The sequence below is a fragment of the Aspergillus tanneri genome, assembly GCF_003426965.1.
Source record: "Aspergillus tanneri strain NIH1004 chromosome Unknown AapTan_3_pilon_pilon_pilon, whole genome shotgun sequence".
NCBI classification, from domain to species: domain Eukaryota; kingdom Fungi; phylum Ascomycota; class Eurotiomycetes; order Eurotiales; family Aspergillaceae; genus Aspergillus; species Aspergillus tanneri.
In genome coordinates this window covers 2,519,007-2,540,433 of record NW_022984630.1, presented here as the reverse complement: position 1 = coordinate 2,540,433, position 21,427 = coordinate 2,519,007, and the positions used below count along the sequence as shown (strand labels likewise).

The following is a 21,427-nucleotide window of genomic DNA, read 5'->3' as shown; positions in this document are numbered from 1 at the left end:
GAAGTTTGTGAAGGACTCTATAGTGGAGTAAAAGGAGCTGTTTCCTCTTACTTCCATTGCTTGCTAGCTAGTCCTGCATGCGATACTTACCTGTTTTGGGCTTTGAGAGCTATGAATCTTTATAGACTATTGACAATTGGGTCACTTGGTTGTTTCCTGGCGGTCCGGTGTAGATGGTGAGAATCCATCTCACCGACTTTTTTTTATTATGATACACCCGCAATGTCATGATGCGTTCACGAATTACAGGAGTGGTAAAGGACGACTGGAAAACAAAAGAAAGTTTGCTACTGCGCCTTTTATCAACCAAGCTGAACTCGCTTACTTGTACATATATATTCCCGTATTTCAAAGATGCGCTTTTTAACTTATAATAGCATGGTTGTTCCACTATATAAATCAATATTACTAACTCATCCAGCTAGGTTTCTTGTACTATTATCACTTCATAGCATGTACTTACATCTTTAGTCGCCATAACATAATTAATGAAGGGAATAAAAGAATGCATGTGGCTTCTCTATATCCATGGTATATTAATTAATTGTCAATATAACTGCTTTAAACCACTACAAGTACAAACAAACACAAGCGCAAGGCACCCACCACCTGCAGCCAGTGTCACATTCAGCTGATGTCGAGCAAACCTGTAGTTTGATTAACTTGGAGATAATATCGAGTACTTAATACAACTAAGTGCTAGTGGTTAATACAATAGTAACAAAGTACCATGGATTTAAAATCAAGATAAGTAATAAATAAATAATATCCTCTTGCTGACTGCAAGTACATACATACCCAGTATAGTATTGTACTGTGTGCCCCGTAGCTCTACTAGTACATGGCTTCTGTCTGAATATACCAAAAGAAACAAATAAAGAACCTGGATTCCAATGGAGTATTTCGTACAAGAAGAGCTTTCATTCATCTAGCAACCAGTGTGCTCGGAACCAGTCCCGCGGAACCGTTACCATGCGATTTTAAGTAGTTAGGTAGACCCGAAGAAACCTATGAAAGGGAAAGGGGGCAAAAAAAAAGAAACAAACAGAAAGTAGTTCTTTAAGATTTTTTCCCTTTCATTCCATGTGTTGTATGGATATGGCTTTTCTTTATGTGTAAATAAGAAAAATTGACACGCCAAAGTCTCTTGTCATCCTGGGTCACACCCTGCTTTGAACTCAACAAAAAAAAAAAAACCCCGTTCCCGTCCGTCGCTGAGATTTTTTTTTCTTAGCCATAATAGAGACGTAACCCGACCATTAACCCCCGGTTGAAAAGACATTTACTTTCTCATCGAAGACGCCCTGCGCTTGCGGAGCTCGTCACGCTTGGCCTTCTCCTCGTGGACACGGGCAGCCAGGAGCTTGGCGTAGTCGTTACTGTTTGGATCCTGTTAGAGATCATACAGGATAAGAAAGGATCAAAATAGGGGAGCTTACGCAGCCTCGCGGGAAGCCTCAGCACGGCGGCGCTTGACGGCGCTCATGTGACGCTTGCGCTGGAGACGCTGGGGAGTAACCAGACGCTGGATCTTGGGGGCCTTGGTGTAGTCCTTCTTGCCCTCCTTGGTGACGGTACGGCGGATGACGAACTTGCGGACATCATCCTTCTTGTCCAGACCGAAGAAACGGCGGATCTTGGTGGCACGCTTGGGGCCAAGTCTCTTGGGGATGACGGTATCGGTGAGACCGGGGAGCTCACCCTCACCCTGCTTGACGATGCTCAGGGCGAGGACGGCGAGGTCAAAACCAGTGATGGCTGTAAAAGAAAAATGACGTGTCAACGAATAATTATTCCCATATACACAAGGCGGTTTCGGCTATTTAACGTACCACCACGGACACTCTTGCGCTTCCTCTCTCCGGTGCGGCGGGGACGGTAGCAGCTGTGGCCATCGGCGAGGAGCAGACGGGTACGGGTGGGGATGAGAACTGGTTAAAAATCTCGATAAGTTTTCTGAGCAGATATTGCTGGATTTTCGTCATTTCGGTCGGTACATACCACCCTGCTTCATGGGGAAACCTGGTACAAGGACACATGTCAGCAATTGATACTGTAAACCTGTGGTTCAATTTCCTCTCATATCACCAATATAGTGTGCGTTCAGTGCTTCGAACCCCCAGTCATCGAAAAAGTGTAAGAGTCGTACCTTGCTTATCGTTACCACCCGTGATCTTGAAAATGTAACCCTTGAATTCGTCGCCGAGTGAGTCTCCGGAAACCTAATATAACCCCAATCAGTCTCATATCTTCCGGGTGATTTCGGTGGTGTAGACTCCAATAGAAGTGGAACAAAAGGGGTTCCGTGAGGGCGAATGTTCAGGGATTTTAGGGAGGGCTGCTGACTTCTGTTCCCATGCGCTTCTCCATGAAGGGACGGAGCTTGCGCTCATCGTCAACCTCGATGATCTTCTGCGACCCATTGGCCGGGTAGGAGATGTTGAGCTTCATCTTGACGGAGCTGCGCGGTCAAGACGGGGGGCGCGGGTTTTGTCGACAGGTCGAGGTGTTCAGGACGTCGGGATTCGTCTTGGGGAATTTTTGGTGGTGGTGTAGCGAGATTTGCTGTGTGGGTGGCTGACTAACTCCGCTAGCCGCCTTGGGCCTAGTTCTCGGTAGGGCTTCTTATGTCAGCCGTTTTCCCGTTTTGGAAGCACATGATTTTTACTAAAGCCTAACTCGTAAGGTATCTATCTAATTCGTACTGTGGCGGAGAAAATCCGGTCCTCTATTCTACCCCATCCTGCTGATTCTCGCTAACTATATAGCCCTCTCTGACTTAACCTCTTGGTGGTCTTCAACCTCATATCGATTCTCTCAAGGTCTCATTATATAGCGTGGCGGAGCATACTCCATCATTTCACTCGCCTTCCTCAATTTCTATGCCATTTCCCTCTTTATGGACAAAGAAACAATACTCCGTATACGCCTAACAACGGAATCCGGTGGAGGGAAAGGAATCCGGTGCCCTATCATATCTGGTCTAATCGGGGCTGGAATTACTCGGCATTACACCTTAGCCCGCAGGGACCACACCCACTGTATTCCATCTATGAAAGAGCACGTATGGTCCCGTAAAAAAAGAGAAAGAAAGAAAGAAAGAAAGAAAGAAAGAAAGAAAGAAAGAAAGAAAGAGAGAGAGAGAGAGTGAGTGAGAGATTGTCGTAGACAACTGCCTCCATATGTATGGCGCTGTTCCCGTCGGCCAAAACGAACAGCGTGATCAGGCCGCTTGTCACTGGTCGCCTATTCTCCCACGTCGGAAGCGACGGAGGGTGACTAGTGTCCAGATTGCAATGTCGACTACTGGCAACTGTTGGTGGGCTCTTCAGAGAGATTTCAACTATGGTCGCGGATGAGGTACAAGTGGAATTATTCATGGTGGGAACTCATCGTGGCTGACGCAAGACTCCAACCCCATATAGAGCACGCGACTGGTTGCCATTCCAGATTCGGCGCAGCCTTATGGAGATTTTTATGCTCCCCCAAGGTAGTTAATGAATGCCGTAGTCCAGTAGTAGTTGGACTGAAATGATCTCGCCAAAAGCAAATTGTTAAATCCGAATGTCTTGGTTTCTTTGTCGCCCCCATCCCATCTCCTTCCACGCATAATCCTCTCTTTTTTTTTCTCTCTTCCCTCTCTCGCTCTCTCGCTCTCCTCCTGTCATTCGTTCTTTTCCTGCATTTGTACACCGTTGAGAGTCATTGTAATCCCTCTTCCCTCCTGTTCATTGCCGTCAATTAATTAGGAGAATTCTTTCTCTGCCTCCCCACCCACACCCACTTACCTGCGCACGCTAGTTTCTCTTGTGACTCTGCTGCATTGTACCGTCGGGGAATACGCGCTTATCCTTATATTCCTTTGATTCAGGGGATCTCCCGTTTGATTTGATTTATCCCGTCCATCTCTTCGTCGCTCGTTTTTATTTTATTTTTTATTACTTTTTTTTTATTTCCTTGGGGGGATTCTTCTCCCGAGCCGGTGAATACAACTTACTACATCGGGTCGGACCTACGCTCACCAAAACCGGTGGATAGACGCAGCAGGCCAAGAACTAAGAGTCTAGGAGGCCAATCATCGACCAAATTTCTAGAAACCGGATTTGCTTTGTCGCACTTTCATTCCTTTGTGACGGAACTGTGATTCAGTCCTCCATGCGACTCTTCAATAAGTTTCATGTCGTGTGCGCCTTGGCTGTATGCAGTATTCTTCTCTCGGCATGGCTTCTTGCTTCCCAACACTACTTCCGCCGAGCTCCTTCGGTGAATCCGGCATACGGTTTCCGCACTGCAAAGACCTTTGATCGGAGGTTGGTTGTATTTGGTGATTCGTGGAGCGATAACAACAGTAGGGGAAACCTCCAAGGGTCAGTGTGGACGGAATGGCTCTGCTCAATGGTATGAAGCCGATCCGAGGACAGTCAAACAAAGCCAACGTGATGCGCTAATACCCAATCTAGTTTTCATGCCACCATGAGAACCTGGCAGTGACAGCCAAATCGCTAAGAGGAACCCAGATTGGCTCCGTTGTAGACAATTCCGAGTTGTCGGCAATCTTGCTCAGCTTATCCAAATCACCAGTGGCGGATTTCAAAACGCAGGTCGGCCGATGGACAGCCGCTGAGTCTGAAATACTGGAGCAATTGGCCGGTGATGAGGGAGCTATCATCAACCGTTTGAATCGTACTATTGTGGCGGTTTCCTTCGGTGTATGGGATCTGTGGAACATGATGGGGAAAGACTACGACGAAGCTCTCAAATCCGTTGATCACAGCATTGATGTCATTTTCGAACAGCTTGACTCGCTGTCTCAGTCTTTAGGCACCGAGGAGCTGAAGGTCATTCTGACGCTGGCGCCAGATGTCTCTTTCTTTCCTGCATTTAAACCCGCGGGGGAGAAGCGGGTCACTCGTCATAAGCATATCGTCCTCATCATGGATCACTGGAATAAGAGGCTTCGTGAATCTGCAGAAAAATGGAACCATGGCATAATCTATTTGTTTGATACTAACTCCTTTTTGGTGGATCTGATCCGTGATCGGCAGCTTTATGACGCTGGCATTGAGGAGGCCAACGGCCTTGGAAAGAACTTGAATCCGGGCTGGGAAAATGTCGACGGCCCATGTGTCGAAAACGGCCAACAACTTGTGGTGACATCAGAGGTCAAGAAGTGTGAAAATCCGGAGAAATATTTATTCTGGTACGGACAAAGCGCTATGGGACTTATTGACTCGATCTAGACTGACCATGTCTTCAGGAACGATATGCATATGGGTCCGTCAGCCCATCGACTCATGGGCACAGAGGTGTTCCATGGAATTAAGATGTGGGTCAGGTAAAATAAGTGAGATTTTTCAAACACAGACAGCGAGAGTGCCTTCACCGCAGCGGATGACACTTCCCGATTAGATGTAATTTCTGTCCGACCAAGGTGCGCGTTCTGTAGAAGGGTCTAGGACAACGGCTGGCTCCGAATCCTGGCACGACCAAACGCGCGAAGGACAGACACATACACATACAGAGAGGAAGTGGGCGAGAGAACAGTCCTTTCACTAGGGAGTCCGCAAGGAAGGCATTCGTTGTACAGCTAGTCAGTCCAAATATGTCTGAGACTTGGCCTTTGGAACCAAGTTTGGGCTGGTCGTTATATCATCTGTGGCTTCACGAAATAGTACCTAGCCTTCCGAATTTAATGGAGGATCATCAGAGACAAGTCAAGCACACACATACCAACCTATTTTCTTTTTTTTTTTTTTTTTTTGGGATCGACCCTGAGGGGTTCCAAGAAGTTGTCAATGTGGTATGTCTCATCGTCCCAGAATATTGAGGAAGAAGAAAAAAGAGTGACATCTGCACCGTCATCGATTGCAACGTGATTGTGGAGCGGATCGGAAAGCGATCGCCGAAAAGGGATCGACCCAAGATGACAGGACAGGGGCTGCAACATCAACGTGTCAGTGCCAAAGATTCCCCCTTCGGATCACTCGGGAGGTCATATTGGGAGCTCCGATTCTGGAGAGGATGAAGGGAGGATTTTCTTTGAGAGAACCACTGCGGAATGATTGCGCTGCTCTCTCTGTCTGTTTTTCCGCTGCGGTCTTTTTATTTTATTTTATTTTTTTTTATTTTTTTTTTTTTTTATAAAGGGGTGAAAAAAAAAAAAAAATACTAATGAGTTGAAGCTCATGCTGGTGCGGTGAATTTCTTTTGCCTCTTTTTTGTTACTATTAATGCTCAGGACCTTTGATAAGGGTGTAGGTAGGTCACCGGAACCTCCTCGGTATCTTCGTTAATACCCACTGCACTTGCCGTAGTTGGAATAGTCGCGAGTCCCTGCTTTGAAAGAAATCATACAAAATTAATGGAATTGGAATATTAAGAGAGAGAAAAAAAAAAAAAAAGGGATTTTCATAAGGTACTTCACCAAAGAGCTTGGGACAAGCTCAACTGACCCAATCAGGCAAGTGTCGCTGGCCGGGGCGGGGCGACAATCATCGGGGATGGGCGGTGAGGGCGGCGATTGGCCCGGGACCCCTGCAGTACACCGCATGCGGGCGTCGGGGCAGACAAAGGAAAGCTAAAGCCAAACATTGAAACAATACCTTACCTTTTCCCTGTGCCTCCACCCAACACTATCCTGTTTCGTTGGAACGAGAATGAAAGAGGGGAATCGATTGCTCTGGACTGATCCAAAAGTGGCTGACTCACTTACCCAGATCAGGCATCCCCGAATCGCCTAGTCAGGGTACCTCCTAGCACGCAACTTCCCCGGGTAGGGTCCCAGGTACTTAGGGTTGTATGTGGCATTACACCATTGCACCTGTGCCGGGAACCTCCCTCGGTACCTTTGGTTCTTTCCCCCATTGCAGGAGCTGGTCTCAGCATGCTCCAGTCAAAAAGGATCTACTCAACCGTGCCAGTTCCAGTCGATGTTCCATTTTCATCTTTACCTGCGTGCCACTGGTGGGGAGGGGAGGGCTCCGAGGGGATATGATTCGTGTTGTCCGGCCTAAGAAGAGACAAAGAAACCTGGTTCCCTAGGCCGGACGAGGAGGGGAGTGGGTACCTATGTCATGGAAGGTTATTAAATGGCTCTGTACATAGTATGTAGATTTGTAACAAAGCACTAGAAAAAAAAGCCATATCCTGGCTTTATCACGTTGGACCCTCCCTCCCACCTGGTTGGCGCAGTTTGAATAGAAACATTGTCAAAGAAGAAATAATAATTAACCATATTAAAATAAGGGGAGGTCCAAAAAAAAAAAAAAAAAAAAAAAAAAATTACGGCAAGACAGAATCAAAAAAGAAAAAAGAAAATCATTCATACACAATAAAGGATTCTAACCTGATGTTTTCTTAAGTCCAAGGGAAAAAAAAAAAAAAAAAAAAAAGAGAGAAAGAGAGAAAGAAAGAAACAAAAGAACTTCGCTCCAGGATTCGTTCTCCATTAATCTTTCTTTCCCTTCGTTCTAGTTATTCTTCCCTGTCCCGGGCTGCTTCTCTATAATCACCTGCTTTCATCGGATGATCCGTTCTTTCATCCCATCAATACGATCTTTTCGTCCATAGAAGAGGGGTCTGGCTCTTTCATCCATTCTTAAATGTCTTACGATCGAGTTCTCCCCAAGCCGGCTGCTCTTCATTATGACACTACACAAGTTACATTTCCCAGACTTACCAGCAACCTTCTCGAGCACAAAATCATGAAAGACGACGTCTCCAAGATCGCCATGGTGGACCATCAAGTCGATGGCATCCCATCTGGGAACTCATGTCGATATACAACGCATGGGTTACCACAAATCCATCTGTCGTCAATAAACCGAGCCAAGATAGCTTTCAATAAGATGGCCGCCACTGCTCCCATTGAACCTCCCAAGTCCAAGACAACCATCCCTCTTCGAGAACGATCGTCCGCATCAGAACGCTCGTCGTCTTCAAGTCCTGTCAAGTCCACCGCTTCAAGGGAGCCCGTGACCCAATTCTGTCTCTGTCAACCAGATCCCAAGATCCCAAGACCTCGCAATGGTAAGCGCATCCCTGCATTTGGTTGAGTGATGTCATAAACTCGCGTGTTGCTCCGGATCTAATGAACCTGGGCCAGCTTTTATTCTATATCGCCAACATTACCAAGCGGCTGTGGTGGCGCAAAATCCCGGTCTTGCGAATCCAGATATATCCAAGATCATTGGAGAGCAGTGGAGAAAACTTCCCCAGGAAACGAAGGATGAGTGGAAAGCTCTTGCAGAGGTACGGGTAAAGTGATCGTTACGGTCACGGGTCACACCAATGTTCATCCTTATGTTCGGATTCTTATGACTGCCACAGGAAGAGAAAGCCCGACACCAACAGCAGTATCCTGAGTATCGGTATCAGCCTCGTCGCTACGGCCGGGATGGCAATGTTCGAAATGCGAGCTCTGGCATCAGTCACAATCCCCCAGGCTCCACTGTCTGTAATCGTTGTGGTGGTCGTGTGATGAACCCACCAGTGTCACCGGAAACGTCTTTCACCCGGAATGGGTCCTCTGGCTCGAATAGCATTACCCCCCAATCTGAGACAATCGCTGTTCGAGGATACCAGTGTCGAGAAAAGGAACCCGGTTGTGTCCCGAATCCTATTAAAATAGGGGTTAACGGAGAGTCACGTCAGCGTCATTGGGATGAAAATGGGAGTAGATCACCAGACTCAAAGCGTCGCCGTTTTAATACTCAGGCAGTCTTCAAGCCAAATCTTCGCGAGAAAAGCCCTGATACGCCATACCCAATGTCTCCATATAGCACTCGCTCGGATATATCTAATCCTCGGGACATGCTCCACATGTTACAGCCTCCACGGTCACAAAGACATGTCAAAGAATACCCCACACCTGATCCAAGTCTCAAGCTTCCACCACTGCAAACTTCTGCGCCTGTGGCCAGGGACATGACAGCGATGACACCTTTCTCGAAGGAAGCATCTGCTAGTATCGAGGCCACGGTGATGACAATCCCCTTCCTGAACAAGATCAAAGTCCTCGCCAAAATATCACCTCCTCTAGTGCCATCTTTTCGCGATGGGCCTTCGCAGCGACGAGGCCCTGTTATCGCTGTGGATGGGCAGGATCCTGCAGCAGTCAAGACAACGATTGATTATCTCAGCCATGTTTTACAGAAGGAAGGAAAGTACCACACGCGTGTATTTGAAGGGCCAGAGATTCGCCCGCGTGAGGATTACTCCGAGTCTGGACAAATGGGTGATGCAACGGTGGATTATCTCAACACAATTTCAGTGTGGCACCGTATTTCAGATGAGATTGTGAGCTTTGTAAAGGCTTCATCTGAATCATCGGAGACGAGATTAGGGGAGGGAAACTGTGGCTCGCCGGGGGTGTCCCCCAAAACCATCATTCCCAAGACTGCTGAAATGCAAATCAGCTCACCAGCTCCGCCCAGCGAGAGCGGATCAGTGTCAGTTTCATCGTCATCTGGAACGACTTCTTATTCTGTTCCAGTAGCACTCATTCCTCGGTACCAGCTTACCACGGCGGATTCTTTTGCTTGCTCAGTACCAATCAACGATTCGTACGCACCACTCGATCACTGGCAATGGATGGCATCTCTCTGGCGTGCATGTGTTGGCCCAGACATCACCGTATACATCCGTGAGTACGAGAAAGATGAGCTGGAGCGTCTTGGGGGCAACCCAGTAGAAGTACGCTTGCAAGATGCGAGGACAATTGTGGTTCGGAGGGGTACAGGGTCCCACAAGGAACTGGAAGAGAAGGCCATGAAGCGCGTGGGATTTGAAGTTGAGGATTTTCTCACTCAGTAATTTGGATGCACTTATTGCGGATTATCCGGCTTCGTTCATTCTTCTTTTCATCCTCTCTCATTTTTTGCCTTTCCTTTGTTTCTCTATTTATTTGATTGGCTAGCATTTTCAGATGGTTGGCTATGCAGGGGTGGCTTTTTGACCACTGATCACCCGTATACATTTGATTCCACAGGAGGCTATTTATCTTTTAATTCTCTTCTAAGTTGATATTAATCTATGCACAAACCAGCGACTGGGGATTATTGTCTATATTTATGGTAATATTTATTTCTGTCCAGCAAAGGTGGTGGCCCTTTACAAGAAGATCTCTTGTAATAATAGCTCAAAAATGAAATTGACTACTATTATAAAGATACCATCCCTCTCTTGTTCTCCATACACTGAGTATACCAAATCATGTACTCTGATGTGATTGTATTAGTATATCGTGTGGCTTGGTTTTAAAGCAAGTCTAACCTGAAAAGGAAAAGCCTATGGTTAGCACCACAAACCAATCAGAAGCATGCAGTTCGTCATGTTCTTGTCAAAGCTTACCTAAGACAGAATGGAGAATTAGTTAACTAGTTAACTAGGTAACTTTGTCTCCATGACAGCAACAAATTTCACGTCCTGCAATTCACTACTTCTCTTCATAGGCGCCATTACAGTAATGGATGGAAACAAGTCTGGAAAGATATCTTAGAACCTTTTCGGGCCTCAGTAAGGCTAGAACGCCTCCTGAGTCTATTACTGTCTCCCGAGAGATCACTTCGGCGCACACGTCTGGGCCCAATTTCGAGGTTTACATGTCTTGTGTTTTCAGCCATTCTATTGGTTTTCTGTTCCTATAGCTTTCTACCTTTTACTTTCTTTCAGCTGTGAGATGTCGAGTTGATACTAAAGGGAATTTCCACCGCGCAATGTCTATCATGCACCAATCCTCTATGGTTGGGGAGTCTTCAACAGACACCATGGATGCTAGATCTACTCCAGCAACCTCGGAGGCGGGCGCACCAATTATAGGGACATCTCAGATAGAGGATACCGGATCCGAAATGCAGGAATTAGTTTCGAACGTGGATTCCTATATCCCAGTGGGAGTACTGAGGAAGCGTACGTGTGTTAATAATGCAGGTAGTGAGGGAGAGGAAGGACATGACTTCCCAGAGGCCGAGATCAGAATGTTGGAGGCTCACCACCGGATTTGGACCTGTATTTTGCCATATCATAATCATCCCGGGTGGAGTTACGTTCGTATATATGTTATGCCTGATGACAAGGGTCGCAAGTTTATTCCACGCTTGAGCGCGAGTTTGAGGCGTGCGCTCAAGGTCATCGTGTCAAGAGTGGATCGGTCGCCTCAGGCATGGTCTGGTTGGCTTCCATCGGACTGGAATGCTAATAAAGGCACTACGGACGATGCAAAAGATGAGTCCTTGTGGTATATCTTCAATACTTTACAAGACCCAGAGCCTCAAGTGAAGAACATGAGAGACCCGTATACGAGGAAAGCTATGCAAGAGTTGCTATCAGTGGTCGACAGCATTGACAATGATGAAAATACAGAAATAGGCCAGCAGGACTGTACCGGTATTTTGGGTCTTAAAACACCACTATATCCATACCAGCGCCGTTCGGCTGCCATGATGGTTCAGCGAGAAGCACAACCGGCAAAGATGTTGGATCCCAGACTGCAAATATGCACAAGTCCTACAGGTCAAGAATACTACTATGATAAGGAGGAGGGCACCATTTTTCATGAGAAAAAGCTGTACTCCGAGGCTTGTGGAGGTATGTTGAAGAGGCATTGGATTTCTGACTACCGACTGACATAGTTGATTAGGCATACTTGCAGAGACCATGGGCTGCGGCAAGACTCTGATTTGTCTGGCAGTGATTCTGGCCACACGTGGGCATTTCCCTCATATCCCGTTTGAGTATCAGGAGATGAACCCTGTCCGTGAAAAAACTGCAAGTCTAGTTCAAATGGCAGCTGCAACCGCAGGGCGGCTTTCGCTACCGTGGGAGAGTAGATTCAGGTCTCTGGGTGACTCCGGTTCGTTTTACAAGAAGTGCATCAAAGCATGTGAGGAAAACCGTGGCGAGTATACCATTCCACCACCACCAGCCAAGCACGGTAGTCGAAATGGGGTGGCCTATCCTAGACCACCTCCTTTGCGCCTTCAGCTCTGCTCTGGGACTCTGATTATTGTACCACCTAACCTTGTTAACCACTGGGTGCATGAAATTAATAGCCACACCGAAGGACTCAGAGTGCTGGTTTTACGGGACAACTCGGAGATAACACCCTCACAGGACAGTCTCTTGCAGTATGACATTATCTTGTTTTCGCGAGTTCGCTTTGAAAAAGAGGCAGGTGAGGCGGTGCATAACAAGCGCCAGTCAATCAAAGTCGAGGAGTCGCCATTGACCAAACTTCATTGGCTTCGGATTATTGTCGATGAAGGCCACAACGTGGCTGGCCACGGACACCGCACCACTATGATCCATATGATTGACCAACTTCATGTGGAGCGTCGATGGGTCGTGTCAGGAACACCATCTAGCGGGCTCTATGGGGTTGAAGTTAGCCTGGCTTCGCAGGAAACGAACACTAGTGACACCGATATGACGGAGGCCACCGCAGCCATACTTCACGGAAGGAAGAAGACCGGAAATGCAATCGATAGTGAGCTGAAGGATATTGATAGGTTGCGACTTATTGTTGTAGAGTTCCTCGATCTTAAGCCATGGTCGAACTCCCGTGCCCACGATCATGCTAATTGGACCAAGTACGTCAAGCCGGTTGGAGAGGATGGGAGACGCCGGAAAGCCCCGTCTCTTCGAGCCACCCTGCAGAGCTTTGTTGTGCGGCATCGTATGGAGGTGATCCACAGGGAAATTTTTCTCCCGCGGCTGCACAACAAGGTAGTGCACCTTGAGCCGACCTTCTATGACAAATTGAACCTTAACCTATTCATCTTTATACTGGCGGTCAATGCGATCACGTCCGAGCGGAAAGACCAGGATTACATGTTCCATCCACGCAACCGGAAGCATCTCACGACACTGATCAGCAATCTTCGACAGGCAGGCTTCTGGTGGGCTGGCTCCGAGGGGGATCTCGCCGGAACCATGGACACGGCCCAGAGGTATTTGGAGAAAAATCGGGAGAAGATGACGGTCGAGGATGTCGAATTACTGACAGAGGGTGTGCGCATAGCCCAGAAAGCACTTGCCTGTGAAAGCTGGAATGCATTCAAGAAATTCCACGAACTGGGAGTTTTCATCCAGTCTTTTCCCTCCCATGCTCGAAACATGTGGGCACTGGCTGATTCCCGATCCTACCTGGAGCCTCTTCTTATGGGAATCTCTCAGGCCCACCACTCCCAAAAATTTGTAACTGCACATTTAAATACGTACGACCCGGCGGAAGGTCTTCCAGGGGCGGGACTCAAAGTTCGTCTTCAGCTTGAAAAGCGAGAACAGCGTGGGTCCGAGCCTGTGAGCATCAAGACGACGCCAGATAAGCCTCTCAACATACGGTCTCCCAAGAAGACCTTCTCCAAGGGACTTTTCAAGATACTTTCCGCGGAATCGCCCCTTGCGGAAACCAAACTCGTTGCAACCGCCTCCGCCAAACTGACATACCTGCTGGATCAGGTCCACCTGCTGCACAAGGACGAGAAGATAATCATCTTCTATGACAACAACAACTCAGCATTCTGGATCGCCGAGGGCCTTGAGCTACTCGGCATCGAATTCCGTATCTACGCCAGCACACTGAAACCCGCCCAGAGAGCCGAATACCTCGCCTTATTCCAAGAAGCCCAGGACATCCGCGTGCTCCTAATGGATCTGGTCCAAGCATCACACGGACTCCACATAGCGTGTGCCTCGCGCGTCTTCATCATAAATCCAATCTGGCGCCCCAACGTTGAAAGCCAAGCCATCAAACGAGCCCATCGGATCGGGCAGAGCCGACCTGTGTTTGTTGAGACGCTTGTCCTCAAAGACACGCTGGAAGATAAAATGCTGAGACGCCGGAAAAACATGTCTGAGATGGAAATCCAGCATGCAGAGAAGGACCTCCTCGACGATACTACGATGAGCTCCATCATCCAAAACGAGCGTTTCATCCCCATGCCCGAAGACGAAGATTCAGCCGGGCTGGCCTTCCTGCGAAACCCTCCGGGGTTCTTCGATCGTCATAAACTTCCTATGTCAGATGATATCGGTAGCGGTGACGCAACAGAGTCCGAGATACACAAGACACCGACGAAGCGCCGACGGTCCGCCAAACCTGACTCGCTTGATTTTGGCGCCGTCGATCTCTCGGACGGGCCTGATCTACTGACTCCCACTAAACGGAGGAGAACAGCGGAGCCGGTAATGTCCCCGAATGGTCTGATGATGACATTGGAGCGGTCGAGGACTCGATCTCCGTGGTCATCGCCCTCGGTGGTCAGCTCCAATTATGACGACACTGGATATGAGGGATCTGTGCCGCGGAAGAAAAAGACGGTGTCTATATTCGGCTGAAGGTCTTTCTTATGCTTTCCTTAGATATTAAATGAGTTATGTTATCAACATGGAAGGCCTGACCTGTACTGAATGGAACATGATAGAACGAAGAAATGAATGAAATAAATCTCAATCCTATCACGTGACCACAACCTAATCACTCTAAGATAATTACCTAATTAAGTAGTCTAGACAAAGAACTCAACAGACCAATATAGAAAAAAGAAAGAAGAAAGATAGAATGCGCACCAGCATTATCGGCATTTCCGGTCCCTCATCGAGTGGCAAAACGACCCTCGCCCGACTTCTCCAGCGGATTTTCTGCAGCGCCACGCCTCATCTCCAGACCTTCATCATTCACGAAGATGATTTTTATTATCCGGATGATCGGTACAACCCCTCTTGCCCCCCAAGTACAGTAAAAACAGCATAAACACATATCATGCTCTCTCTCTATATATAATTGCTACAATACGCTCCACTATAATATACCAAAACTAATAAATAAATCCAGAATCCCATACACAACCACTCCATCCGGCAAAATAGTCCAAGACTGGGACACGATATCCGCCATCGACGTATCATTTTTATCATCGACGCTGTCGTATGTTCGCAACCACGGGGTCCTACCGCCCCGACTGAAGAGTAAAGAGGATTTAAATGAGAAGGCGGATTCCGGAGTGGACGAGGACATTGTCGCTCAATTTCGGAGAGAAGTTCAGAGTCGTCTGACATCATCTTCCGTACCGGGGGGATGTGCCACTGCTCGCACAGTGGCTTTTCTGGAAGGGTTTCTTCTCTATGCGCCGCCGGAATCGGAGGTCCAGGATCATGAGCTGCGTTCGGTGCATGGACAGATCGATGTGCGGCTTTTTTTGCCCACCCCGTATGACCTAGTGAAGACGAGGCGGGAGAGTCGCAGTGGTTATGTTACTATTGGACCGGCGCCGGTTTCAACGACGTCGGCGTCGGGACAGGAGATCTCGAACTCTCGGGAGGTGGATTTGGAAGCCGAAGATGATCGACCGCCGCAGAACTTTTGGACCGATCCGCCGGGCTACGTGGATGATATCGTTTGGCCCCGGTATGTTCAGGACCATGCGTGGCTACTTTTGCCCGAACAGCCTTCGTCGCAGGTATCTAGCTGTCTGGGGATGGATTCTCATGAGACCATCCATGTAGTAGGACAGGGGGTCAACTTGAGAACTGATGCTGGGGTAACGGTCGCTCCAGGGCAGGGAAGCAAACCGATGGTGGATATCCTTCGATGGGCAGTGGAGGTGATGATGAAGCATTTAGAAGAAACAACTGCATAACTGTCATAAGTGATGGCACTATTCATTAGAGTCCTTCATCCGTCTGTGTCTATGCCATGAGTATTAACCCGTCTTGCCATTCTTCATTCACTTGCCCCTGCTAAGAGATCGTTTTTTTTTTTTTTAAAAAAAAAGACAAGTGTCCCTCCTCTCTTTTTTTCTTCTTGAATCTCCCTACACTTCCTCACCAACAGGCCCTCTCCAGCCAAGCCAGTAATCAACCTTATCCCTCATGGAGACTGATGTTGGTCTTACCATCCCATCGTCCTCCATATTCACTTGTTTATCTAGAGAACCGATAATCGGCTCAGTGCCTCCGTCAGGGACCTGCAGCTGCCTTTCGGATTCGATGTCGCTTCCCGTGTCATTGACTTCTAGTTGATCATGCTTCAGTAGTGAAGAGAATGACTCATGTGAGCACAAATCACTATGACTGTTCTGGAAGATACTCTCACCAAAGTGACCTTGAGAGCCATTGTCCAGGGTTTGATCCACCGTTGTTATATTGATGGCGAATTGATTGTCATACAAGCAAATAGAGATCATGGTATTAGTCTTCTCGAGAATCGTAAAAAATATTGAAGTAAAGACTGAAATAAAGATTGAAAAAATGGCGGCCTTAATCAGATTGCGAATGACCGGGCGAGCTCCTTCCTCAGCTGGTGACAGTGGCTCAGAAGTCGTGGAGTGCTGGTGACTGGCATGTGCTGTAACGTGCAGCTGTGTTGGCTGCGTGTCATGCCTCGTTGGCTGTGCATCATGCTCCTTTTTGGTGCTAAAGAATCCCTTCTCCCTCAGTGCCGTAAATGCCTCTTGAAGATGCTCCCGATTCCATTCCCCGTGGCTGGAACAGACAGGATATATGTGTGGAAGCCAGCGAACTCCCTGGCGCGCAGATGGTAGAACTGACCACGTTAAACAGAAAACTTCGAGGTCTTTTGGCGCACAGATAATCTGAATTCGAGAAATACCAGTGCAAGCTGCATCCTGAGTAGGGATCTGGATCACCTGCAGGCCAGTCACTTGGGGTTCGAGCTCGCAATAAAACGATCCTTCTGGACCCCCGTCTAGGCAGAAGGAAAAGGAGCATTTCTCCGAACAAACATAACGACGGTCCAGCCTCACCGAGCACATGGCGTAGTACTTTGCTGGTCCATCGTTTTCCGAGTCCGAGGAGACAGTCACTTGCTGACCCAAGGCGAACTCTTTGAGAAAACCGTAGAACTTCCGACCACACACGCGCATGGGAATAACAAGGTCCCTGGTTTTAAATTCAGCAAAGAGGAAATCTTCTACCCTCGTACACCTAAGCAGATCTAATGTGCGAAACTCAAGCCCCCGACCTTCTGGAAGAAGGAAGCGGAAAGCGCCGGTCTCTCCAGCTCTTAGGTTGGGGAGCCCTGGCATCCTTACCGTACTCCAGCCTCTCAGGTAGTCTTCGTCCACGTAGACATGACAATGGAGTTCTATTCTGTATCTGGCTCGTTCTGCATCGGAGGGGAATCCCACCAAAATATTTCCGCTCACGAGGGCCAAACTTGGGTCGCCCCGAGACAATTCAAGCACTGGTGGGGATGGAATATCCTGTTCAACGCCCCAGGCAATCTTTCCGAGGCTCTTAGATTCTAAGTTTGCATTTGAACTCTCCGTGGACTTGGTCTCTTCTCGCTTCGACGTATTTGGTGACTGTGTCACGAGTGCGGGCATAGTATGAAGCCTACCAGTTTCTTCCACGTGCTGCGCATCATTTCCTCCTGCCTTGCAAGAATTGGGGCTTTCTTTCTGCTTGCTCAGCCCTTCATCCGACAGCTTATCTTCTCGTGCTGTATCCAGCAAGGTCTCGATGCTGACGAGGCTGTTCGGTTTGGAAGTACTTGCTCCTTGTCCCGGGCTGTGGTTCGTGGTCTGATCTATATTACTATTGGATGGCCGTTTCCCTTTCGCGCGCCCCTCCGCCTTTGTATCCGATGCGGAATCTGATAAGCATGCATCTTCAGCGCTTCTTTTCCCCAGACGTATCGACTTGGTCGTGTCTTGGGGCTTCGCAACGGTAACCTGTAGATCGGAAAAAGTCTGTGCAGAGGGCAAGGACCCCGCAGGAATAGTGGCTGGTTGATTCACATGGGGAAACGGAGAATCGTTCTCGTACGGCTCGTTTCCCTGATCGCAATCGTCCGGCATAAGGCGTACTGATGCAGCCTTTAAGAATGCAGCTGAGCCATTGGTGTCCAAAAGTCGTAGTTTCGTGCCAGGAGAAGACTGGACCTGTGGATTACGATCAGTAAGGCGGAGGCTGGAACGCAGATGTACCATGGGCTTACCTCCAGGGAAATCCTAAGTCTAACTGGCCAGTCAAACTCACCATTCCACGATCCCAAAATCTTCAGATTGCGAGCTTCAGGCGCATCGGGAGGGCTACTACAGTCCATCATGGACTTTCCTGCGTGCTTACGGCGGAACTCTGCGAACCGATACTTTCAAGGAAGTAAAACAATTTGTCTCGATGGAGAGGGGTGGAGAGAGATGTGAAGAGGGAATGATGGAGAGAAGTCCGAGAGAGGAAACTGCAGAGCAGTGAATGGTTGCCCCAGGCAGGCAGGGACGATAACAATCACCACCGCGATTTCCTCTGGTTATGGCTGGCCTGGGTTCCAGAATATCCTATTCCAACGCAGAAATCGAGAGCGATCCTAACCAACCATTAGTTCATTGAGCATGCCGCTCTCGTGGAAGCAAAGTAGCCATAGGTTTGAATATGTACATGGGAAGCCAACCATCGTCTGAAACCAAAAGACCGCACCAAGACAAACAAAAAGGGAAGAAACAAGGCAACAAAAAAAAAAAAAAAAAAATCCCCGCTAGCACGGTAACCCTTTTTATGTCCCCAGGCGCCATGTATCCCGTAGAACCAACCATTCTGTTTCCGTTATAACACCCGTCCCACAGTCTATCCAGAGATTTTGAAGAGAGAAAACACGAGAAACGACAACCAAGGTTGTTTAACCCAAAACCGTCATACATAGCACATAGCAATACCCAATCGGAAAAACCAAGGACATCAAGACAGAAGAAAAGAAGAAAAGAGATAGTATGACCAAAAAAGAGGTAATCGCCGTAGTTTTTTCCACCATCCTATCGGGGGGTCCCATTCGATGAAGCCGGATGATCAAAAGCTGCTTGACCAGAACCGTAACGATCTGCTTCATTTGTCCCCATGGGTTGTGATGGGACTATCGAAGTATCCCCCTGCGACGGTTGATCATAGTAGGTTCGCGCCGTTGTGCCATTAGTCCCTTGGGGAACGTTGCCCCTCCGCTGCAGAGGAGGAAGGATGGTAGAGCCTGCCTGGTATTGGGACCGGTACGCTTGGGACATTAAAGCTCCTGTGGAATCCGCTGTCTGTCCCATTATGTGTTGATCGTCAGCCTCTTGCCCTTCAGATCTTGGGGGGGTGTCCATACAGGAGTACCAGCCGGGTTTACCATTCCCAGAGACTGCATCGTTGCCTGCTGACTGGCCCGGCTATGGGCCACCGGGTCTTGCATTGGGGAAACCTGGGCCGACGGGATACCGTATGAAATCTGTGCTCCATGTAAGTCAATTTGTCCGCCATAATGTCCGAGCTCCGAAGACGTCACTGTACCCGTAGTTGGACTGTCAAATGACGTGGGAGTCGGTACGGGCGGAGGCTGACGAACCGCGTAATCGGGAACCCCCGTATGTCCTGTGGGATACTGCATCATAGGCGTTCCATAGGCTCCGGGCTGGTTCGAATACATGGTCGTGGCCTGCGGGTACGCCTCCATTTGACGCATGCGCCCGTCGGCGTCGTACATGCCCCGACTACCAAAATCGACGGACGTGCGCTGACGCTTGACAGGTCCGCCATAGTAACCATAATCCCGTCCCGCGTTTGGATAGCCACCAAAAGCATTTGCCGGCATTTGGATCGCGGTACGATCCGGGGAACGAGGAGGAAGCGGCTGAGGAAAATCCTCTGGCCGGGGAACTGGTCGTTTTCTATCAAACCCGTTAAGTCAGATTTTACCAGTCCAAGTAGAGAGCGGAGACTCCGTCACATCGCCCTTCTTCCGAACTCACATCAGTGTCCGGGGCTCTTTTCGGATTCTGAGCTTCACGCCTTGGTCTGCAAAAGATCTGGACAAAAATGTTGATTCCGCCATTCCGGGGAAGCTCTTAGGGGGTGACACTAGAGAACATGAGTATCCAAGACGTCGGTAACAAAGGCCAGCATCGACTTACCGACAAAGCGGTCCGAAACGATGGATTTCAAATAGTGCACCGCGTCCCTGTGAGACTGAATCAGCACCGACTTGGCTCATCCCTACTTGTACGTGCACCCAAGATCATTACCTCCGCATCTCAAAGAGCGTGAATTTCAATCGAAATTCACCCTCTATCTTCACAGACAGATCTCCGAAGACAAAGAACCCCCCATCTGCACCATTTCGCTATCAGCCTTCCAAGGTCTTCTTACCAGGAATTCCCCGGGATCCCACTTACCGCTGTTGTCCACGTCTTTTAGTCGATGAAGAGACGAAACCAGGGTGCCCGTCAAAGCCGTGGAGGGTGGCACGGGGACTGGGTTATCATCCGAGGCCTCATATAAGCTGCAGCACATAAAATAATAGGGACTTTGTAGGTAGTGCCTACAAGCACCTGTGAGCAAGAAACGATCCGACAGGTCTCATTCAACATTGGGGCCACCTACTGCGCAAGATAGGTCCCTTCCTCTCTTACCCGGATTTGCACAATCGGTGGGGGATCGACAGGTTTACGCTCTGCGTAGCCACCGCCGCACACCAAGTCAACAACATGCCGCCCAACCACAGGCGCTTTAGAGGCTCAACGATGGCTCCGGATAGCTCTACGTACCTTTCTCCTTCCCACCGGCCACGCGCGCCCGAGTGGGCTGCTGGCGAATACTCAACTCAAAATCAGTACTGGGGGTTAACATCGTCAGTGAGAAACCCTGGAGAGCTGAGTAAGAGGAGGAAAGCGGTGCTAGGAGGAATTGGAAAGACGGGAGGGACACACCTCTGGGGATCGCGAGCAAGAGAGGCGTCCGCAAACGTCGACGCACTCATCAAGGCGAGATCGGCGACTTTCGAACCAAAGAAGAAGGATGAACCAGAGAATACAGGTCGGGAGATCCGCCAGGGAAGATAGTAGTGAACCACGAATGGATCGGATAAGGATACTCAGGGGAAGGAAAGAAATGGGACAGAATTAAAGAACAGAGAGAGGATATCGGTGGGTTTACAGCAGGGTCAAGGGGAGGAAAAAGGCAGAATGAATCTTTGGGACCTCACACTGGAGACTTTTGGTTCAACGAAGCACTAGAAAGAAAGAATGATACACAGTGGGGGTAGGGAATTTGTTCTGGGAAGAGGGGAGATGGAGTGGTGTTAAAGACAGGCGCGACGGTATGATTGATTAGTTAGGTAGTTGGGTTAGGTAGGTGAGGTAAGGTAGATAGGTTTTAGTTTCGGAGAGCTCTGCCCAGGGCCCAACAGATCCGGAGTGCAGTCGACCAGGGAAGCTGGTAGCTGGGTTAATGATCAAGCTGTGGATGATGACAATTGCTTACTGCGAGCAATGAAGCGATGGTTACGAAAACGGCGCCGGGGAGGAAAAGGTGGATGAATGATGGTGTCGTCAGAATGCAAGCGGCAGGAGCCAACCGAGCACAGTTCCAGACAAACCTTAACCCGGGTTAAGAGAAAGAAGTGGAGGATAAGTACCGAGTTTTTCTTTTTCTTTTTTCT

The 21,427-nt window shown here is 48.7% G+C and overlaps 6 protein-coding genes across 6 annotated transcripts; 3 read left to right on the top strand and 3 right to left on the bottom strand.

Annotated features, from left to right (window-relative positions):
* Nucleotides 1-1,282: 1,282 nt before the first annotated feature.
* On the bottom strand, nt 1,283-2,451 carry RPS6 (40S ribosomal protein eS6; the record flags this gene model as incomplete). Its single annotated transcript, XM_033569307.1, has 6 exons — nt 1,283-1,379; nt 1,440-1,758; nt 1,833-1,931; nt 2,002-2,022; nt 2,150-2,222; nt 2,347-2,451. The coding sequence occupies 6 exons, from the start codon at nt 2,449-2,451 to the stop codon at nt 1,283-1,285; spliced, it is 714 nt and encodes a 237-aa protein (XP_033428113.1).
* Nucleotides 2,452-4,155: 1,704 nt separating this feature from the next.
* On the top strand, nt 4,156-5,240 carry ATNIH1004_004636 (uncharacterized protein; the record flags this gene model as incomplete). The annotated part of the gene is made up of 2 exons (XM_033569306.1): nt 4,156-4,398; nt 4,461-5,240. The coding sequence occupies 2 exons, from the start codon at nt 4,156-4,158 to the stop codon at nt 5,238-5,240; spliced, it is 1,023 nt and encodes a 340-aa protein (XP_033428112.1).
* A 2,361-nt stretch (nt 5,241-7,601) lies between these two features.
* On the top strand, nt 7,602-9,813 carry ATNIH1004_004635 (putative HMG box transcriptional regulator; the record flags this gene model as incomplete). Its single annotated transcript, XM_033569305.1, has 3 exons — nt 7,602-8,028; nt 8,105-8,250; nt 8,329-9,813. The coding sequence occupies 3 exons, from the start codon at nt 7,602-7,604 to the stop codon at nt 9,811-9,813; spliced, it is 2,058 nt and encodes a 685-aa protein (XP_033428111.1).
* Nucleotides 9,814-10,715: 902 nt separating this feature from the next.
* Nucleotides 10,716-15,638, top strand: ATNIH1004_004634 (uncharacterized protein; the record flags this gene model as incomplete). The annotated part of the gene is made up of 4 exons (XM_033569304.1): nt 10,716-11,586; nt 11,639-14,184; nt 14,633-14,709; nt 14,834-15,638. 4 exons carry the CDS (start codon nt 10,716-10,718, stop codon nt 15,636-15,638), a joined length of 4,299 nt encoding a protein of 1,432 aa, XP_033428110.1.
* Nucleotides 15,639-15,812: 174 nt separating this feature from the next.
* Nucleotides 15,813-18,067, bottom strand: ATNIH1004_004633 (uncharacterized protein; the record flags this gene model as incomplete). The annotated part of the gene is made up of 2 exons (XM_033569303.1): nt 15,813-17,903; nt 17,960-18,067. 2 exons carry the CDS (start codon nt 18,065-18,067, stop codon nt 15,813-15,815), a joined length of 2,199 nt encoding a protein of 732 aa, XP_033428109.1.
* A 703-nt stretch (nt 18,068-18,770) lies between these two features.
* On the bottom strand, nt 18,771-20,746 carry vosA (the record flags this gene model as incomplete). Its single annotated transcript, XM_033569302.1, has 9 exons — nt 18,771-19,037; nt 19,100-19,658; nt 19,740-19,848; nt 19,902-19,948; nt 20,013-20,097; nt 20,163-20,308; nt 20,371-20,440; nt 20,535-20,602; nt 20,697-20,746. 9 exons carry the CDS (start codon nt 20,744-20,746, stop codon nt 18,771-18,773), a joined length of 1,401 nt encoding a protein of 466 aa, XP_033428108.1.
* Nucleotides 20,747-21,427: the final 681 nt, after the last annotated feature.